This window comes from Priapulus caudatus, unplaced genomic scaffold (assembly GCF_000485595.1).
Source record: "Priapulus caudatus unplaced genomic scaffold, Priapulus_caudatus-5.0.1 Scaffold33, whole genome shotgun sequence".
Classification (NCBI taxonomy): Eukaryota; Metazoa; Priapulida; class Priapulimorpha; order Priapulimorphida; family Priapulidae; genus Priapulus; species Priapulus caudatus.
In genome coordinates this window covers 256,879-279,542 of record NW_014577094.1, presented here as the reverse complement: position 1 = coordinate 279,542, position 22,664 = coordinate 256,879, and the positions used below count along the sequence as shown (strand labels likewise).

General features: G+C 45.7%; 1 protein-coding gene across 1 annotated transcript in view; it reads left to right on the top strand.

Annotated features, from left to right (window-relative positions):
* Positions 1-22,664, top strand: part of LOC106816696 (5'-3' exoribonuclease 2-like) — a gene marked incomplete in the record, with an annotated part of 98,043 nt that overhangs the window by 15,503 nt on the left and 59,876 nt on the right. Inside the window, 8 exon segments of the mRNA XM_014821319.1 lie at positions 1,166-1,328; positions 1,704-1,787; positions 2,231-2,331; positions 3,039-3,118; positions 9,219-9,281; positions 9,376-9,444; positions 10,026-10,145; positions 10,623-10,765. Coding sequence (XP_014676805.1) covers positions 1,166-1,328; positions 1,704-1,787; positions 2,231-2,331; positions 3,039-3,118; positions 9,219-9,281; positions 9,376-9,444; positions 10,026-10,145; positions 10,623-10,765 — 823 coding nt within the window.

The following is a 22,664-nucleotide window of genomic DNA, read 5'->3' as shown; positions in this document are numbered from 1 at the left end:
CGCGTGTGTATGTGTGTGTGAGAGAGAGAGAGAGAGATGTGTGTGCGTGTTTGTGTTGTGTGTGTGCGCGCGCGCGCGTGTGTGTGTGTGTGTGTGTGTGTGTGTGTGTGCGTGTGCGTGTGTGAGAGAGAGAGAGAGAGAGAGAGAGAGAGAGAGAGTGTGCATGTGTGTGTGTGCGTGTGCGTGTGCGTGTGTGAGAGAGAGAGAGAGAGAGAGAGAGAGAGGTGTGCGTGTTTGGGTTGTGTGTGTGACAGAGAGAGAGAGAACCCGAGGGATCAGGCATGCTCAGCGAAAAGCTGTTGGACCAACGTTGGATGGATTATCGTTCCAGATTCCCGATCATCCCGTTCTCTAACTTTTCTTACGTCTACAGTCCCCCTTCACCCCATCCCTTGATCTCAACAACCCAAAGTTTGATGTTGAAACAAATTATAACACGAATTTTACACAATGCTGTCACACTATTTACAATTTCTATGTTCCGGATTCGGTTCGGATTTCGGATCGGATTTCGGATTGGATTTAGCGATACACATCGGATTCGGATTCGGATTTGGATTCAAAAATTGCCATCGGATTCGGATTCGGATGGGATTCAAAATAGCCATCGGATTCGGATTCGGATTCGGATTTTCAAAAATGCTGTCGGATCGGATTTTTGGTTCATGTCGGATCCGACGCACAGCACTACTAGATGTGAATTCATTTCGTATATCAAGTGTATAGTTTATCATCCTATATCATTATAATATTATATTGTAACCCTTTTGATAAAGGCAAAGTATAATTTTTATATGTACTGGAGTGTTTATGTGTACATATTGTATAACTTGCTGCTTGCAAAATGCAACATGATATAATGATACATAAGCGAGTGAGATATCCTTCCTGTTTCATGTAAGGTGTGGGACAAATATGATATTCATGCAGGAGTTTCTGACATGATTTTCTATTCTAGAAATATTCCACAGACAGTTTTTTGGCAGCAACAGTTCAATATGCCAACTGGAATGTTTTTAATATTTGTTTAATATATGTTTTTTGTTCTACTGTATTTTGCGACATGATATATAATGTAAACGTAATGGTCCATTTTGGCTTTTGCGCTTTGTCACATGAAGGTTTTCGTCACGCTTCTCGTTTGTTTGTCTCTTGCCGCACGTAGTTCAACCCTATGGAGCAGTTGATGGGGGTGTTTCCAGCGGCTAGTAAGCAGCACCTTCCCGTCACGTTCAGAAGGCTCATGTTCGCCCCTGAGTCACCCATCATCGACTTCTACCCAGAAAACTTCTACGTGGATCTGAATGGCAAGAAGTATGCCTGGCAAGGTGAGAGTGCATCTGTCTATCGTATGCCTCACGTCGCAGAAAGTTTATTTATGATAAATTGTATTATATGATGATATAATTATATATTTATGATAATATGTCATGGGAATAAAGTATCAATCATTCCTGCTCGCAGCGAAAGATGTTTCAGCATTTGTGTTAGGAGAATTGTCTTGCTGAGTATCGAAGATACGCCAACTATTTGTCAAAAATTATTTTGCATAGAATTAACTGGCATTTCTTATGTTAATACTACTGGCGTTTCTGGAAAATGTGGAGATTTCTATGATTACACTGCGAGGTTGTTGCGTTTGTGCTCATGTGGTGTGTCAGCTGTTGTTGATGGCCTGCACTTTATCATTGTTTCTCTCACAGGTGTCGCATTGCTGCCATTCGTGGATGAGAAACGATTACTGAAAGCTCTGGTTGATGTTTATCCTGATCTCACTGAGGACGAAAGTAAACCTCCGCATGATCTTGTCTGATAGATGTTAATTTTGTGAAATTAAATTTGAACATGGGGCCTGCGTAGGCTAAATAGCATAAGTGAAAAGAGGAGATCTAATTATCCACATATGTCAGGTTGTGCTGGAAAGCTTGCATGGGGAAAGAAGATGGTTACTACTTATTTATACACTGGTCTTGTTTAAATTCATCATTAATGTTTTGTGCATATGTTGCATGTTTAATCATTTAACGCACGCTATTCTATTTTAAAGTTTTTGGCTACTGCCTCGAATTTTGATAGAAGTACATAACATACAGTCATACTGTATGAAACTAAGTGCGAATGTAGTTAACAAATAAGTGGGCGGAAACTTTTTTACTAGTGTCCACGCGCGTGTTATTGTGAGTTATGTCTGTCTACTTTCACCTCGTGATGAGCGTGTTCGTGGTCTCAGAGAGAAGAAACACTAGAGGAAACGACATTCTGTTCGTCGGAAAGGACCACCCCGCTCATGACTTCCTGGAGGGAATCACAGAGGGCTCCGGGGTTACAGACGTAAGTAGCGGTGTACACACACCGGGCTCTCCTAACTACGGCTGCAGAGTCGTTTAGTTACGAGAGACGTACGTGGCGTGACATAGAAGAGATACACATTCATTTAACCTTAGCTCAAAATCGAGCCAAACGCCTAGCAAAGCTATGCATTTTGTAAGAATATTCGAAACGATTACCTTTAGTTTAATGAATGACGACTTGTAAAAATTATGTGGACACACTTTTGACGGTTTACCGTACCTGCACTTTTGTAGGTCATGGATTGTACACTAATACTGCTTGTATGATATTTTTTGGCCATTTTGATGTAATTTATAACAAAATTTTGTGTACGTAAATTTTGGTGGAATTGTATGATTCCAAGAGAATAGTACTATATTTTATGTAAGAGTAAGACTACTTTAGATCACTAGACTAACTCTAGATTACAATAGAGTGAGAGTACAGTAGATTACACTGTACGAGTACGAGAGTAAAATGGATTACAAAAGTAAAAGTACAGTGGATTACGGTAAAATAAGAGTACAATAGATAGGTTACAGTAAAGTAAGAGTAGGTGGATTACAGTAAAATAAGAGTAAAGTAAGAGTACAGTAATATAAGCTATATGAAGCCAGATAATTGGTCAGAAAAGATTCAAAGTAATTGGTCAGAAAATTCTTAGTGTACCTTAACGGTTCTTAATTTGTCGACATTGTTCTCTGTAGTGGGTTCCGATCGACACCAAGCTAACGAGTGGGATGGGTGGCATAATCTTCACCGATCAACTTGCTATATGCAATGGCGGGTAAGACACGATTTCTGTATAAAGCCTGTAATATTTGTCACTTAAAGAGATGCTACACCCTAGAATTTTAGGGTATATTATGATAGTAAGTGCATAAATATTAGTATATACCTAAAAATTTCTATAGTCATGCATTCACATCAGGAGTAGATAATAGGGAAGGAGCGTGACATCAATAAACAAGGGAAATTCGTCATTTACTAGCCTTGTAATACCTACGATTTACTACGCGTAACTCATCCAACTTGAGCTCAAATCGTACACGGTACATTCGCCTAGCATCGTGCAAAATCGTTTCCTCGTATACACCAGCAATCCGGAGATACAGACTAAAACGTACGACACGATTATCCATTCTTTGGCCATCAATCCAAAAGTATTCCCTGCCGAACTTGCAAACAAAAGGCAGCTACTAATGCACTGTCGCTCACTCGGCGAGGCGGTGTGGCTCGCTGGGAGATTGGACATCGACGCAACACTCGGCGAGATAACCTTTGACCCGACATACAGCTACATACCGGCATACCGTTGGTATGCCCCCCACGCACGCACGCCCACCGCAATCTCCCTGCGAGCCACACCGCCTCAACGAGCGAGCGACAGTGCGTTAGTAGCTGCCTTTTGTTTGCAAGTTCGGCGGGGAATACTTTTGGATTGATGGCCAAAGAATGGATAATCGTGTCGTACGTTTTAGTCTGTATCTCCGGATTGCTGGTGTTACGACGGAAACAGACTTTCGCACGATGCTAGAGCGCGATGTATTGTGTACGATTCTGAGCTCAAGTTGGATAGTTACGCGTAGTAAATCGTAGGAAATTTCCGTTGTTTATTGATGTCACACTCCTTCCCTATTATCTACTCCTGATTCACATGTCATAAAACAACAGCGAGTTTCGAAATCTTAATTTTTGGCTGCTGACATGACACCACGCGATTGTGCTGCCACCCTGACAAAGTTGTGTTTTTTCCAATTTATTTTGCACGTTGCAGACTGAGGGCTAATCACAAAAAGTGCAATTATATTTTATACCCAACTGCTATTTAACCGAACGATTTTTATTTTAGGACAAATTCGTCCATATTATATCGGAATCTAAAAGTTGTTTATTAAATATTGCAATCCTCCTCATAAATTAATAAATAAGAAACACCCTCGGTCTGTAGCCTGCAGCCGAAAAGTTGCGATGCGCAAGGCAGGAGTTGCACCACCATCGTTGTAAGCAACGATACAGCCGATAAATTTAAAACATTAAAAAAAAAAATTCTAATAAATATTGAACAATGAAATTTTTTATGTAGCGTAATTTAAATCTATTTTAAATAAAAAATATGCGAGGAACATAGGGTCATGTAAAAGCGAAACCTCAAAGGTGTCATTTCTGGGCTGATGTCTATTCTACAGTTGGTTTTTCCTGTATAATTGCCATTCGAGAGAAATCCCAAAGACAAATGTTTGACTGTACTGTATTGTGAGTTTACGTTTTGAAATTGTTTTAATGTATGTACATAAGTAGTTAGCATAGATGTGGTGAGTATAATGTACAAGGTCATCTGAGCTTCTGTTCATTTACTTAAGAACCCACACACTAATGCACCCGGATGCTAATGCTAGGTGCTTCTAATGTGAGTCATGTTGGACAATCATGGCTAGTTATAGTGTTCGTCAGCTTCACTATGCCAGTATGCAGTGAATATGTAGCAATTTATGGGGTTTTGTGGAAAGTACGTTTATTTTTATACACTTACATTTACAACCGTTTTATACTTTTACATTTACAAATATCAACTGAAGCTACACATAAATATCTATATTTATATATACCAACTTCTGTTATTAAAAAGTTGTATGACATTATGAGAGTGAAATCACGTTTACACATCTGAAAAGTGAATACATAGTTACTCTGTAATAAAAACAGCGTGCATTAGCACAAATAGCAGTTTTGAAGAAAAAAATGCTCTAAATGATCAGCAGTAATAAAATAGCCCAGCACTGTAGATAAAATGATCAAACTACATCACTTGATGAGATGATAAAAGTTCATGTATGTATATGCGTAAATATATGTGAATCTATAAATAACACGTAGAAGAAACATTTACGTTAAATTTTACAGGATCATACAGTGATTCGGAAATAAAATACAACAATAATAGCTTTTTGTTTCATTAATGACGCTGTACAAACTAGATGTGCACGGGTTGTCCCTCCCCGACTGCTGACGGGCGAGCGCACAGTTGCTATGGGCTGTGCGAGTGCGCGGTGAATTCGAACTTGTCCCGACACTGTCTGTGGCAGATGGCGCACTGCCAAGGGTTCTCGCGTCCGTGCAGGCCCATGTGCAGTATGTGCATCGTGCAGTCCATGAAGAAGATCTGACAGTAGTGACACTGATACACCTCGCGCTCCAGCAGACGGATCGTTGTCGGCTGCGCCGCCACGCAGTTGCCGTCGGCGACGCGCACGTCTCCCGGCGGTCTCGGCTTCAGCCGCAGCGAGCGTCGTCCGACGGGCCGTCCGGGCGTCTTGCCCGCTGCGTCCGTCCGCGCGACCGACCTGTCGGCGGCGGCGGAGGCGCGCATCGAAGGTCGCGACACCGCGCCGAGTCCCGACGAGGAGACCTCGAGCGCGGCGCCCGTCGCGCTGCCCGCCGGCGACGTCGCGTCGCCATCGCGGGGTCGCTCCGGCCACGGCGCCTCGGCCGCGAGCGCCTGCTCCAGCTCCCCATCCTCACTCGGCTCAGACTTGACGAGCGCCAGGTCCACAGTGACCGCCTCCTTCCTTCGTCCCTCCTCCTCCGGCTTCCTCTGTGTGCCGTCGTCGTCGACCTCTGCGACGGATTCCTTCGGCGAGGAGCTTTTCTCGCGGTCGCCGCCGTCCGGCGTACCAACGTCGTAGGCGAACTCGGAGGACGCGTCGCGGCCGGCGATGCCGAGAGCGTCGAACGCTGCCGACGTGTCGATGTTCGCAAAGTCGAGGTGGTAGCCGTCGACGCCGCCGCCGGCCTGCGAGCTGTCGACGGCGGGCGGCGGCGCGTAGCCGTTGCCGTGGTCGATCGTGATGTATTCAGGCTCGTCCGATGCGACAGCGGCCGCCGACGTGTCTACGCCGTTTTCGAGCGTGCCGTTCCACTGCGTCGGCGGCGTCGCATAGACGCTGTGGCCAGCCGCCTGCTGCTGTTGCTGCGTCGCGCGCTGACTGCCCACCGGCGTGCTCCAGTGCGGGGGACGCACCCCGCCGCCGCCTGCGAACGGCATCACCGCGCCCGGCGAGATGGCCCCACCGTTGGAGTTGTCGCCGCCGGGGAAGCCGATGTATGGCCGCGAGTGCGCCCCGTGCAGCGAGCGCGCCATCGGGTTGAGGCAGGCGACGCTCTCATGCGCCTGCTGCACCTGCGTCCAGCTGCACTGCCGCAGCCGGTAGTGTTCGGTCATGTGCGCCATGAGCAGCTGCTTGCGCGGGAAGCGGTCGGGGCAGAGCGGGCACATGTACGGCTTGGCGCCGGTGTGCGTCAGCAGGTGCCGGTTCAGGTGGCTCTTGCACTTGAAGCGGCTCTTGCACACCTGGCACTCGAAGGGCTTTTCGCCCGTGTGCCGGCGGATGTGGTACTGCAGGCCGGACCGCGTGTACGTGAGATAGTTGCACTTTGGGCACTTGAAGCGGCGCCGACCACCGGGCGGCTCCAGTCCGGCCTTGCTTCTTCCTGGCCGGGTCAGGTCGCCACCGTCGTCATTTGTATTGGCCATCCTCGGGCTGAAGTTGCAAACGGAATATTTGGGACCCCTGGAATATGTTTCCGCATACGTGCTAAACTAATCTGAGGTGCTAAACAGTGCTCGAAATAAGCGTTGTCCGGTTGTCCGAGACAACCAGAATTTGTGCCGGACAACCTAACCAGTCTGAGACATTGTCCGGTGGACAACCAAGAAAAAAGTTGACGAAAAAACGCACTTTATTTATGTTTTTCTCAGTGGTTCTCCAAGAGCACTTATAGCCTGGCGGCCCGCCATTAATCTATGGTGTGGGAAAGCGACGCATACCAGCTGCTATTTCCAACACTGGTATATGTCAGGTTTTCTGATTTATGAGAGGTGAACTCGATTTGGAACCAGCAAACCAGCAAGTTTACCCCTACATTTTGGTATTTTGAATTTTCCGATGGCTTTGCCCATGCAAAACAAACAACATGCAGTGGGGATTCATGTTGATCCGAAAGTTAAAAAAAAAGAGAATTGTCGTAGTCAGAATGAAGGCTGTACATGTACTCAAAAGTGCTGCAAATACCATCTCCTGCGATCTACATTTTCAAAATTTTCTGGGGGAGGACCCCCATACCCCCCCGCTTGTTTTTCACCCCCTCCTTGGAATCCCAGACCCGCCACTGAACAATTACATATCTTGGGAGCAGAGAACAATGAACAAAAATGTCGCCTTTTCACATGGCACCCAAAACAAAGATTGCAGAGAAGGTAGAGGAGCCGTAGGGTGTGGAGAGGGAGGCGGAGGAGCCATTAAAATATTAAGTCATCCACTATTTCGCGCAGTTTGCTGTTTTTGGCCACCCTTGTTAAAAAATCCTGGCTACGCCACTGTTTTTGGGTGTTTTCTGACCATATTATTATGTGATTGAAAATAGGATTTTGGGATATTTTTTTGGGACAACCAGAAATTGTTGCGGACAACCCGATTTGATGCCTGGGTTGTCCGCAGGACAACCACATTTTTTTTCTTATTTCGAGCACTGCTAAATCAGGCGTGGGCCATACATGCTTACAAACTAGCTGATTTCAGTGTACTGGAATACTAATGGAACCGTGTCATGAAGTAGCAGAAGTCAGCTCAAATGCATCTCACACAGGAAAATTAAGATGTGGATTGGGGTAACCCTAAAACCCGCCAGTTACCTAGATTAATTAACTTCAGCTGGATCTCTATCTGGAACGGGTTTGTTTACAGTACTTGCAAATTGCGCATTGCGTCACGGTCAGGTATATGCAACGAATCATGACTACTAGTACTATCGTCACATATTTCAGTTATCATATCAGGTTAGGTTAGGCCATGAGAATTGAGGTATGAGTTTACCGTCAGAGATATTTTGAAAAGTGAGGCTTTTTTTCATTTTTCATTTAATATTTGTAGTTAAACCCATTGTTCATGCGTTTCCCCGTTTCTCGGGATCGGGCTGTAAGTCGATGTACTCAGGATACGTCGGCATGCTTTTGCGCCCTAAACCAAAACCAAACCCAAGGTCTCAAAGAGCCAGAGGGGGATCAGGACCACAATGAAGGATGTAAATAACCCCTGTAGCGTTTTTGTATTGGTAATGTCGGTATGTTTTAATCGCTCTGAATGGACAACTTGGGTTTTAATGATTTAAAAATGAAAATAATGAAATACTTTTGAAATAATGAATATTTTCGGCGGTGGCTCTGACGGCATGCGGGCGGTGGCCGGTAAACTCGTACCTCAATTCTCATGGCCTTGACGTTAATAATGTACTGTTGTCCTAAAGTAACTATGAGCCGACTGTATCTTCTAATAACACTGTCAATTTATTATTATTATAAACTAAAGTACAATGATACCAATGCCAGTAGCTGTAATGCTAGTACTAGTACTAGTAGTAGTAATAATGGATAATCATTTATGGCTCGCTTTAGCAATTATTTTACGTAGCTGTTTCCACTTTGCATTTCGATTCAAACTGTTCTTTCTGGTTTAAAATTCACTACTCTACAATAAACAACGACTTATATTAGGCTAAACATAGAGATGCAATATTGTGGCAGCCTTACAATTATTTATAGCGCTACTTTAGAAAATTCCATTTGTTGTGCTCGATTAGACATTTTCCATTTGACAATAGAACAGGTATGTTCCGCAGTGCCATCTATTGGCGCAGTAATGAAATAATATCAGTTCCGGTAGTACCACAATGTAGCAATGTGTTGAGAGACTAAATCACTCACTTACACACATATTATTTCTTCCACGTGACATATACCTATGTAACTGTAGGAAGATCAGGCGCTACACTGGGTCTCCCATTGTTCCTCCTTATGAAATACCCAAATTGTTATGTATTGTTATTTTCAGAACGGTGGTTTCACCTCTGCCAGCAGAAGATTGCCCCGATTTGCCCAACAATACAGCCATAAGGTAACACTTTCCCATAACAGTTCAGCAGATACCTATCATTTAAATATACCTATTTAAGAAAGTTATGGATTAAAATTGTCAATTTTTCTTGCAGTGTGAAGTTCAAAGATCCAGAGTATCCTGCAGGTTTCATATTCCCAGCAAAGGTGCTACCTGGTGCCAAGTATGTATTGAGAAGCGGTCTTATGAATGTAATTTTTTAACTTTTATTCTATCCATGGCTTGAGTATGAAGCCACAGCTCTGTTTTATATTAGGTTATTGGCAAAATCGCCTTATTCAAAGAGATAATAATTAAGCTAGTGTTTAATTGTAGTGGAGGTGCAAGGCAGTATTATTAAGTTGTAGAAGTGTAAAATAATGGAGGAGCTTATATCTAGAAATCATGACGTATGTTTGTGAACATATAATGATATGATCTAATTTTGTTCTCTTGTGTGCATTTGTAAGTCTGCCTCATTTTACAATCACATCTCTTCTATCATTTTATTTCTTAATATTGTCTAGAATCAATTCAGGTGTCGCAATTATAATTTTTATTTTCATTATTTACTATTTTTGAAATTGTTACTGTACTTTAACTATGTGTGTGGAAGAAACTTTCATATAACCTCATATGACGTAGTACGATCTTTTTTCAATTCATTACCGTAAATACCCTTGTCTGTGATTGAATTTTAATGATTTTCTTGAATTTTCAGCAGTTTGTGAAATTTGAAATGTTCTTTCTGCTTTGCTTTGATAGACCTCCAGCACCGTCATTGAAACCTGGGGATTTCAGGGGAGCAAATTACAGGCCAATAACAGGTTTCCAACGGTCTAACCGCGGTGCACATTTAGATCAATCTGGGCACCGAGCACTTAGGTTTGTGACTGCACCACTCTTGACCCGTACATCTTGCAACCTGTATTTGTCGTGGCGAACATGACGATTGTGTGTAGAGTAAATTGCATTCGTAAGCTGGAAGGTGCCACAAATATATAGCAGTAGTTAACAATAGGTGGCAGCACAGTGTAGCTTTTGATAAAGTGTTGTGTACAATCCCAGTTGGACTGTTTTGCCAGGGCAAATGATTTTTTGATCGTAGTTCTCTCGTTAAGAATTTCATTGTAAAATTAAATAGTTGAATTTTATCTCTACTTGTAAAGCATAACTGATCGCATCTTGTCAGGTGCGTAGATTGAAGCCAATCTTAGCAAACCGTTGGCAATTGCATTAGAGCAATCGTAATGTGTTTAAATATTGTGTTTTTTTTCCTTCTCAAATTCATAGAAAATCTTGAACGAAATTGCTATTGCTATCAGTGTTATAATGCTCTCGTTTCTCTTGGCTAAACGTTAGGCATACAATGGGTGGTGGCAGGGGACAGTTTGCAGCTGTCCCCCCGCCAGTCCGCAACGATCAGTCTTACGGTCGCTCTGGTGGCTACGGACAGGGAGGCGCCGATCGATATCAGGGACGAAACTACAACCAAGGGGCAAATAGTGAGTAACATTACTTTTATTTGATCCTGTTTTCTGGTGAGCGGAGGAGGGGGGGGGTATTTGTGCTCCTATGGTTTGTACACGAGCCGTACCGACTGCACGTGAATGAATGAGCATTTCCGAAACTCGCTCAGAACTATTGTACGTTATGTGGAATGAAAGGTGTGGGAGAGAATGAGTGCTTTTTATTGCTATTCATTCACTCGTTCGTTTTTTCGTTAGTTTTGCTTTTGGAGGTAATCTTCTAGGTTTTTTTTGCTCAAGTGGGAAATCTTCTGACGGTGGTCAACACTATGTGAAACATCCTGTGCATTGTCGCATTCCGATCCCCAGCTTTAAAAGCTGAAAATCGCACGATCAATGTAGTTTGTACTTCTCCGTAGTTGTTGACTTTCAAGCACAGATTGGCATAGAATTGAACAGAGAGAACAATTCCGTTTTCAGCAACAATTCGTATACATTCGATTGATGTGGTTGCCACGTGGTTATCGCTAAAGAAACAATAATTTGGTACAAACAAAATAATAGTGCAGGGCTATGCTATAAGGATCATAATTTTCGCTTTGCAACAGCTTTGGGCCGCCTCATTGCATTGTTAACTACCGCTTCGCTCTGCAATTCCTGCGATGCTTCAGCATCTGTATTTTCAAATTGCTTCACGTGTCAGTTGAGTCACATCACCAGCTCAGCCCTGCCCGCCGTGAGTCACTTTTAAACTCCACAGCTACACGTCTGCGATTAAGACGAGCGATGTAGCCAATCGGGTTTCCTTTGCCGCATAAATACAGATGCCGAACACACTTTCTCTCTCTCTGTCTACGGCGTGTATCGTGACGAACCCACGTCCTCATGCCACTGGTTTACCCTATGACCGCTAACAACGTATTGAGGTCAACCGTAATTTTGCCGTTCGAGAGGCAATTTGCCGAGCAAAACCCGGTTATTTTCGCGAGCGCGCGAGCGCCCCGGCCGGCAAAGCGTATGTGACTAACACCCAGAACGGACCGGCCGACGCTGGCTCCCCCTGCTGTTGCATGCGGGCGGCCATCGATGAAGCCCGAGCAGCAGCGGAGGGGCCTGGCCCGCATCTGCTGGTAGTGTGCCCGCGCCGGTAATTGTGCTCTCTGCTAACCCTCCACTGCTCGTCTCGCTCATTTGTCCGCGTACAAAGGGGCGCGGGAATTAATACCCAAATAGATTTGGCCCGAACGCGCGCAATCAACAGGCATTGAGGCCGGCTGAATTGCCCTCGTCGCGCCACTCCGCATTACTTCGGTCCGCAATTATAACGGACCCGCGCCACGAAAATTTGACGTAGCGCCTCGATTTTTGCGTGGCGTCCGTGCATGCGTTCATTTTATTTGCGAATAAAAATGCCGTCGTCTCGCCGGTCGACTAAATAATTTACGAGCAAACTGCCATCCTGATCCTCACCTGTCAGCACTTCAGAGGGCCACTTTACTCACTCCCTCTTATCCTGCACCTCTCTTCCACATATCTCCTGCACATTTCTCCTATGAATCTTTTCTGCACATCTCACCTATACATCTCTCTTTTCGAATCTTTTCTGCACATCTCTTCCGAACATCTCTTTCGCACTTTTCCGACGTCCTCCTACATGTCTCTCCTCCTACGATTCTCTCTCCTGCACACCATTCTCATCGCTGCCCGTGCGCCGAGGCAGCACAAATGCACACAGTGTGCCGTCATCACTTGAGAATTGCTATGAATCCACTCCCAACAATGTTAGACAGCTGACGAAATCTAATTTCACTGAGCGGCTGCAGCAGCGTCGGTCATTACCGCGTATTATGCAATGGGTTCGTTTCTGATCATCTGCATTGATACGGATTTGGAGTTGTTATTTCGCCGAATGGTGCTCCGATAATTTCAGTGCTTGTTTCCTAAAGTGGGGGCTCCCACGGTGTGGGTATCGGGCAATTTTCATTTTCCCAGATTTCATACGAAGCGAACGTAGATTAATTGTGCTGTCGGGCATGAAAACTAGAGTTTTATTAAGCGACTTCTCACCGGGCGATCGCAGTGAGCGGCTTTGTCTTCCCTATGCACATGACGCTCGATGAAAATTCTCCATTAATCCGTATTATTTGATGTTGCGACTGTTGGGCGGTGGGGCCCATTGCTATCTCGCCGAGTGCACAAATTGAAGTGTCGTGACTGTTTCGCGACGCGACGTCATTTCATTTAATTTCGTTTTTCGAATCGAGCGTCCAAGCGGGCGTCCTGCCGCGGCGCTGACCGTTGCGCGTCGACAATGGCGGCCCCCGCGGTGGCGGCCGCGAAACCTGCGAGTCGGAAGAAATCCGCCGCGCCGCCGCCCGCGAGTGCGTTAAGCTTGCATGCGCGAAAGTGTTGAGCTCGTTGAATCGAGGCGTCCGACTTCGAGCGTAGTCGCTGCGCATTGAGCGGCAGCGCGTAATCTGCTGCCTCCCCACCGCCGCCTCTATTTACGGCAGCCAGTGACCATGATAAACTTCGGTGGTGCGATTCCAGCTTATCCTTGCCGAGAATTTTAATTCCTCGTGCAAACCCGGCTGCACTGCATTCGAGCCGGATTCTTTATTACGCGGCTTATCGCACTCGAAGAGTCGAAACCTCGTTCACTAACGGGCTCTTGCCCTTGCTTAGGGAGGCTCTTTTCATCAAATTAACACTTGGTGTTTATGCGTATTATAGTGGTTTTAAATACGCTGGTTTTACCCCCATTAAAAAGCGTACAATGGCGAAATAACTGCCTGTGCATCTAATTACAGCTGCTTTAATAAAAATGAAAATGTTAAAATATTGTGTACAGATGGAAGGAATTGGTTTGGAGCAGGTAATTATGCTGTGCCAAGGAAATTCATTTAAATATTTACATTTTAGGGATTTAATACATTTCATGTGCATTGGGTGGAACATAGGTAAAAATGTAATTGAAATAGACGTTATTACGTCTGTCGGTTGCATCTGATTGTGGGGTTTACCCCTCCTCCCCACGACCTCCGGCGCTAACATTGGCAATTAAGTCGCAAGACTTCTGCATGCTTTTTCTGATTTACATGTACACGCATATGCATGTGAATAAATAATGAAATGATTCTATTTCGACATTTGCTACTCGTGACATAAGGGTTCAGAACTACATGTTTTGAACTAGCAGTATTTACTATGTCCTTTATTGCATTATGTTATGCAGTGGAGGTTATAGGGACTAGATCTAGCTGTGAATTGGAATGTGTGCGTGTGGGCTATGTGCCTATGTTCAAGCCATTTAGGTGCATGCCAACTCTAGTGTTCTTGCCTCTTGGCAGGAATTGGGAGGGGAAAATTTGAAGTTAGAACAGTAAAAATTTGTCTGTCCCTTTATTGTATCACAATTTAACTGAATATACTGCTATTATTTAACAGTCATTTCACATGCATTACAATGGCTGCGAGTAAGAGGGGGGGGGGTGACGTGGTGATGTGGGTCATTACAGTTGTTGTTGTGGTACTCTGCATGGAGCAGTTCACAGCTATCAGACTAAACAGTTATACAAGACATGACCATGTATTCAAGTTACCTGGCATGTAGCCATAACTGCCTGCCAGACGCTTTTATTCGCGTTAGGTTATTTTTCTGGTCTGGCAGACAAAAAAAAATTACAATGTGCCTATAAGTATAACGGGCACCCATGATATGGCTACCTTATTATTTTTAATTTTTGTTTCGTGTATGATGTATATTACTATGTATTACAACTCATATATAATGATGTTTATTAATATTATTTTTGCAGTGGATATTTTTACCGTATACGGCAGAGTACCGTACAGTACTTCTGATTGGCTAGTATATTTATGTATCATAATATGTGTATATATGTATGTTAGTTTATTATGAATTTGTTCAAAAGGTTTCATATTGGAAACGTGATTCACGGAAAATAGCTTCTATGATCGATATTATTGCCGACAATTTCCTGTAAATGCCGTCCAAATGCTCATCTGCAACACACTGACACACGCTGGCCGCCGCACGCTAGCTGCTGCACACTGACACATAAATATATATTTATGTGTCAGTGTGCAGCAGCTAGCGTGCGGTGTACTTGTGTGTTGCAGATGAGCATTTGACCGACATTTACAGGTGATTATAGGCGAAATAGAGTAGAGAAACATTAAGACTTTGGTAGTAAATACATTTCGTGTTTATTTACCATTAATTATTATTTTTTTATTGAGCCGTTCTAAATCCAAGTGCCTGTGGCTGGGTGGACTTGATACCGCAGCCAGTGACACTGACTTGTACCCTGTCACCGCCAATGATAATCTCAGTCAGTGCAAAAACAAAGAAATTAATTAACAACGTCGTAATTAGTCCACGTCATAGCGCAAAGTTCGTGCATTCTGTGTTTCCCATCGTTGCCACGCCGCCATCGTAAACAAACGTAGACAAACAAAAGATGACAACCCGCGAGATCACGCGCGAGACGCATCGTATGTTACCATAGTTACGAGCGTACGCGATGTCTCTCTCGTCAAGGGCTGAGAACAAGATATACAATGTATTATATGTATTCAATGTATTAAATGTATTACTAATGTTCTCGGGTCGAGGCAGCTCTGGAAAGGGGGGGGGGGGGCAAAAACATATCGAGGCGTTAACTTTGTGGATTTACCAGCAGGATTACGGGCATCGGGAAACAGATTTCGCCCTGTACCTTCCGTGCGCGCCTACTTCTCGGCGACTTTTCCGCGCTCGGCGATTGTCGTCGAACGAAAAGGTGCAATTGGGTGTGAACGCGCATTGGCGTCCGCGGGGAGCCGATGCCTCTCTTACGACGCTAACGTGGTTAGCCGCAGCTGAGCGGGCAATGCACACACTTGGCTCGCCCCATTCACGCCTCCCGCGCGCGCTCTCTCTCTCGCTCCGTGTCGCGTTGCTGCTGGTTACCCGACTCGCCCGTCGCCGCCGCTTTTCTCTCCCAGTCAAATTGCTGCACTCCCGAGACCGCTCGCGAGAGTGGCGGACCAGCCGTGATCAAATTTGCGGCCGCGTGGGGGTGGGGGTGGGGGTGTATTAGCGGGGAAGATGTGGTTTTTTTAGCGGGGAGGCGTGGAGATGCTATGCGGGAGAGAGGGCGGTGTCGGTGCGCGTGCGCGAGGGGGCGCTACGAGAGCCGTCGCAGACGATAGTTGAGGGGGGCGATTACGTTGTCGCATTGTCGCCGCTGTTGCGCTTGTGTTTTTTTTTGCTTTGTCGAGGCGAGAAAGGCATTGTGGGAATGTTGTTGTCGTCGCAAGGGAAAAAATTAGCTCAATTTTTTTCGTGGTTTTGCCAGAAAATGCTTGAAGTTTTTCGCGTGGTGGGATTTTAAACGGGTAATAATGGGTGTTGCTGCTCTTTGGTTGTGTGCGAGCGTGGAATATAATAACTGTAACTGCGCACCTGGCCTGACGTATTTAGATTCGTGAACGTTGTATAGGTGTGCACGGGAATAACTTTGTTATAGACTAGAAAAAAGAAAGAAATTCTAGCAAGGCCTAAACGTATTTAAAATCGCCTATTTTATTTATATACTTTATTTGTTTATATTGCTTTATATTTTGTTTATATCGATACGGAAGAATTCCAAGCCTTAAAAATTAGAAAATTACAAACGCATACAGAAGCTTATGTGATCTAAAAGAATGTACTCATATTAAATCTTGACCATGTAACTATCTTAATAGAAAACGCCTTTCTATTTATAATTCTATTAAAATATTAAAATAATTATTAGGACAAAATCAGCATTAGTTATTGTAAAATACATACATAGAAATTCTTGCATAGGCCTATTCTAGTTAACAACAAATGTTATGTTGTGAATATGGTGATAATAATGACAAAAATGCATGATAAAAATAATGATAAAACTGTGAATTTATTTTTGACCGCATCTAGTGTATACGAATGTCTGCGTATTATTATCTAGTGTGAAACATTGGTTCCCCAGCAGCCCTACTAAATATCAGATGATTTATCGAATTATTTTACTATTTAAAATAAATAAAAAAAACATTTATGTGAGTGTGTCTACGTGTGCGTACACTCGCTCGCTTTTTGCGTGTAATATAAACTACGCACAATACGCGCGCGCACGCACTCTCTCACACACGCACACACACACACACACACACACACACACACACACACACACACACCGATGCACACATATATACTCCCACCATGCATGCATGTTCTATCAAACTTCTCTCTCGTCGCTTCCCTTCTCTTTGCGTCGCTCTCTCTCTCTCTCTCTCTCTCTCTCTCCCTCTCTCTCTCTCCTCTCTCTCTCTCTCTCTCTCTCTCTCTCTCTCTTCTCTCTCTCTTCCTCTCTCTCTCTCTCTTCTCTCTCCTCTCTCTCTCTCTCTCTCTCTCTGCTACTCTCTCTCTTCTCTTTTCTGCGTCTCTCTCTCCTCTCATCTCCACTCCTCTTGCTCTGGCGTCTCTGCTCTCTCTCTCATCTCTCTCTCTCTCTCTCTCTCTCTCTCTCTCTCTGCTACCCCTCCCCCCAACACCGACACCAAGCATCACTCTCACTCTCTCGTTATGGGCGCGCTGTTGCAGTGTGATTTTAATCTATGTGTAATTGATGGCGTGACGCGCTATTAGTTTTTGATGCTGAATTAATGATGATACTCTCACAATTTCATTGGGAGCAGATAGCTGTCGACGAGGTGAGCGAGAGTCAACGCTGACAGTAGCTCTAGGGCTAGTTAGACGCCCCTCATCCGACACACATACATCGCCGACGCACGCACGCACGAACGTACGCACACGACACACACACAACACACACACAACAACACACACACACACACACACACACACAAATACACACACACACACACCACGCACGCACGCACAGACATACGCGCGGACGCGCGCACACACACCCACATACATGCACGCCCGTACCCCACACACCCATCTACCTATACCTAGCCGCCGACCAACTGCTAATCTCCAAAAGTCGCCCCTCTCGACGTCTATTATCGGTGAGCGGCACGGCGGCGGTGTGGAGTGGCGACGCTTGGCGCCGGAGTACGGCATGTCTCTGTACGGGAGGGAGGGTGGTGGGTGGGGGTGGAGGGCGGTGGGTGGTGGCGGGTCGACGTCGGCGCACGAACCGCTGCGCCCCGCGCGCGGACACGAACGCACGCACGCACGCAGACGGTCGTTGAACATGATTCACGAGAGAAAATGTCGGTCAAGTGGCTTCAGTCGGTTCTCGAGAGCCTAATACGCGCCGGATTTCGGCGGCCGTGGCGTCGGCGGTGGTGTCGGCGGGGCTGTAGGAGTCACGCGTGATGGGGGGGAGGTGGGGGAAGGACGCGCATCGGTGGCAGAAACGCTGCGTGTGGCATCCAGTGTGTGAGAGAGGGAGAGAGGGGGAGGAAGGAGGGAGGGAGGTAGTGAGGGAGGCGACGGTGGTAGGTGTTATTTACTGGGGACCACCTTTCTGCGTGTGGCAACCGGTGTGAGGGAGGGAGGGAGCGGGAGAGGGAGCGAGGCGGCGGTGGTACTATAGGTGTTATTTACTGGGGTCCACCTTTCTGCGTGTGGCAACCGGTGTGAGGGAGAGAGGGAGGGGTGAACAGTGAGTGAGTCGGTGACATTGCTAGGAGTCACGCATGTGGGACCCGCATATAGGAGCATCAGCCCAGTGGGGAGAGGAAGGGAAGGAGAGACGATGGGAGAGAGAGAGGGCGGAAGGGTGGGGTGGAAGGAGGAGGTAGTGGCTACCCGGGAACTTCTGCACCGTGGTGAGTTAGGGAGGCAGTTTGACAGTTCAGTAGTGGTGTACGTGTGCGCGCGCGCGTGTGTGTGTGCGTGCGTGCACGCGCGCATGCGCATTGGTGTATTGAATGTAAAGGACCGTCAGTATCGGCTATTTGTAGGAAATTTGCTTTCTATTATTGCTGCGTTTATGCGCGCCGAAATAAAAGCCATGATTATAACTGCAAAAGTCGGAAATATTTAAAAAAAATCCGTGGCCATCTTTTAAGGTTTTTGTTCTGAGAGACAAATCCGGTTTTATCATCGTTTTCATCTGTTTGGAAATTCGAGAAATCTGGTTTAATCCACACTCGTGGTATTACATTCCGAATAATTTATGTTAATGAATGCTGAACATTGTTTGTACACTGTACACTTCACTCATTTGTTTATTTATATGCGACTCTAACTAAGAATATGTTCGCGCCAATTTAATGATTCGTTGCGAGGAATACTTTATTAGTGCACACATAATACGAAATAGCTAAGTGCAGTCGTGATAGTCTCTCACTGACTCAATCTTCTCTCTTTCTCTCTTTCTATCTCTTCGCCCGACTCCCTCTCTAGCCCTGTCTCCCCCCAATCTCTCTTTCTCTACACTCTGTCATTCTCATTCCCTCCTCTCTCTCCTTCTCTCTCCTACGCCCCCGGGTCGATGTCACCTCTTTTTGCCTGCGGCTAGGGAATGACGCGTTACCACACACCGCGAGTGGAAAGCGGGAGAACGACCCCGAACATCGCACGTTGATAGGGGGACGTCAGCTAATCGCGCATCCCCATACCGTGATGTGTACGCACGCATATCGATATATATAGAGAGAGAGAGAGAGAGAGAGAGAGAGAGAGAGAGAGAGAGAGAGAGAGAGATAGAGATAAAAAGATAGATGGATAGAGAGAGAGAGAGAGAGAGAGAGAGAGAGAGAGAGAGAGAGATAGAGATAGAGAGATATAGATATAGATGTACAATAGTGTGCCCCCTTGTGTCGCGCGTGCGTGCATTTCCCAATCGCCGCCATAACCCGCGCTCCGTTGGAAGGGGGCCGTACGTTAAAAAAAGTAGCGTAGCTGGCGTGGTAGTGGTGTGGTAGTGGGTAGTGTGGCGTAGCTGGGGGGAGGCTGGGTGGTAGTGCGAGTGGGTGGGGGTCGGAGAGAGAGAGAGAGAGTATAAAGGCGGCTGGCGGTAATTACGCGGCAGACGATGGCGGCCCCGTCTTTGTCGGGTGCGGGCGCGCGCGGGAGAGGGAAGTGCGGGGGCCGCGCTCGTCCGCCGCGTAATTCTGGGTCTTATCTTCAGTAAATAGCACAAAATGAGCAAACATGCTCAAGTGGGCCGACGAGAGGCTGCCACCCAGGCCGAGTCGCAGCTGCCCCCCATGCACCGGCCGACGTCGCCACCGAGCCTTTGTCTTGGCCCCGGGGAGGAGTGGGGGGGTGTCGAAAACAGTTGAACACCATCGGCGAGCAAACATGCGCATGCGCGCGGTGCTGCGTGCGGGGGGAGGAGGGGGGGGAGGGTGTTGTAGAGAAGTCGCGAGAAATTAACAAACAGCGAAATTAACGCGTGCGGAATTATTTCCATTCATCGTCGACAATGTCGCAAGGAACTGCACGCCGGCTTGATGTCGCTGTAGTAGTCCCACGGAGAGCGGAAGAGCTCTTTCAACCGCACGCCTTTGTGTCAATACGCAAACTGCTCACAGTAATATCTCATTTCAGTATCCATGTGAAGCGGGCGCGCGCGCGCGATGCGTCGTAATACAATTTTCGGGCGAATATGAGTTTCTAGCCGCGGCTATTTGCCGTTTCGAATTGAGTATGCCTGTTGTTGGCTGATAAAATTGCTTTCAATTTCGTAAACAAATTGCGTTCGGGCATATTTCATATCCAACTCGGGAGTCGAATGCGACCGGCTTTGATCGCGTTACGATTTCGCTGGATTATGCAATTTCGTTTTGTGATGCAAAAATGGCCCGTTTCGTCGCGTTTAATTCAGACGCGGCCCTAATTCGTCTCTCCTTTCAGCTTGAGTAATGGAACTTCAAAATAGCCTCGCACTATTGTGGAGCATCGTTTCTCTCACAACTGAAGCCATTTTATTGGCAGCTGAATTGAAATCACACTATGATACACGCGCTGGGCGTGTGCGCGCGCGTGCGTGCGTGCGTGTGTGCGTGTGTGCGCATTTGAGCACGGGCCCATGACTGTTTGACGGCGCGTGTGAGCGTGTTTTATTCTAACGGGTGTAAGCGTTAAGCACGCGCGGCGTAGCTATTGGGCATTTATTTTGTTAAAATATATATTGCTATAGGAAGTATAGTATATTGTCGCAAATGATTTTACAAAACACTATCATTATGCCGTGTCTGTGCCGAGGGTATGTTAGTAAAAAAACGCAAGGAGGTGCGGGGCAATTGGTTATATAACGCATGAATACAATATTGCCACATTTTTTTAATATTTTGCGTGCGCGTAAGAATATTGTGAAGCTTATTCTTTATACAACTCCTGATATATTGTAAACGCTAACTCTTACCAGTTATAATAATTTCATCGAAAGCATGGTATGAAATAAGGAAGAGGTAATTTAACATGGATTTCGACTTCTATTATAGTCATGATTAACCCCAGTAAAATAGTGTTGGTTAATTTTCAAATTCACACACTGTGTTTAAATATGGTTCTACTTCAATGTAATCATGCAGGAGTACATGATAAACTAATTTCTTCGTCTAGTGTTTTCCACATACACGTACTCCTGATATAATGATACTTCGCTATGCTTTCCCGTGATAATACTCTACCATGCATGCATTCGTGGCATGTATATTTTTTAATGAAAGGAAGTGCTGGCTATAGCACTTGGTTAGCACTAATAATAGTAGAAGTAGTAATTAGTTAATAATAAGAGCAAACTTATGCAATTCGTTGTTAAATAACGCTGACGTGTTGTTTACTTTATTATCACTGTGTCACAAAAGAAGAATATTTATTGTCCTATCTTAGTACGACCATACCTAGTAGTTTTATTTTTAGCGTATTATATTTGTCGTTTAATATAAGGGCACTAATAATAGTTGCTATATTACTATTTGTATAATTTATTACGGTAGCGGTGCAATTTTACCTAGCGGATGTTGACTGGTTCTATCATTCAATCTCATGTTCATCTCGTGTCAAATTAGCTAACAGCGCGCGCCTTTCACTCGCAAGACTTTGAATTGGATTATACTTAACTATACTTATACTTATATAGGTATATATATATATATATATATATTCGCCTGCTGTACGTAGTTAGCGCCTTGCGTTGTTGTAATTGCAACGGCAAGCATGGCGATGAGAGGAAGCGCATCCTTTAGATCGTGTACATAGTGGCACACGCACGCCGAGGCCTTTTTGTCCGAATGGCAGCCTTCAGTCAACTCCTTCAGCAGGAAACGAGGGGAGTGCTCGTAACAAGGGGAGCACACATGCGGCTCTTGAGCCGGCGTAGATCGGGCCCCGTGTTGATACGCAAGCACCCTTCTAGTACGGTGGAATAACCCGAGCGCGGTTAGCTAGTACCTAACAGCTCGCTCTCTGGCAGTCGAGTCTCCCTCCTTAACGCCCACCCGTGTTTGATATCCCGATGGCTCTTAATATATCCAGAGCAGATCTACATCGTGCACACACACGCGCGCGCGCACTGTGGCTGAATGGTGGGGTGTAGCACTGTTCAGGGGCTGTCGCGAGAACTCTTTCTTCCTACTAACGCGCGCACGTGTGTGCGTGTGTGCGTCTGCGTGTGTGCGTCTGCGTGCGTGCGTGCGCGCGTGTGTGTGTTCGCGGACTCTCTGGGCCTTGCTCTCCAGGCCGGACCGAGGGTGCTTGTATGATTGCTGAAGTGTCGTACAACCTGATAGCTGGAGGTGAGCGAGAGGCCGATGTGTCGTCGTCGTCGTCGTCGTCCTTGATGCTGTGGGTGTGTGTGTGTGTGTGTGTGTGCGTGTGCGTGTGCGTGTGCGTGTGCGTGTGCGCGTGTGCGCGTGCGTATGTGTGTGTATGTGTGTGTGCATGTGCGTGTGTATGTGTGTGTGCATGTGCGTGTGT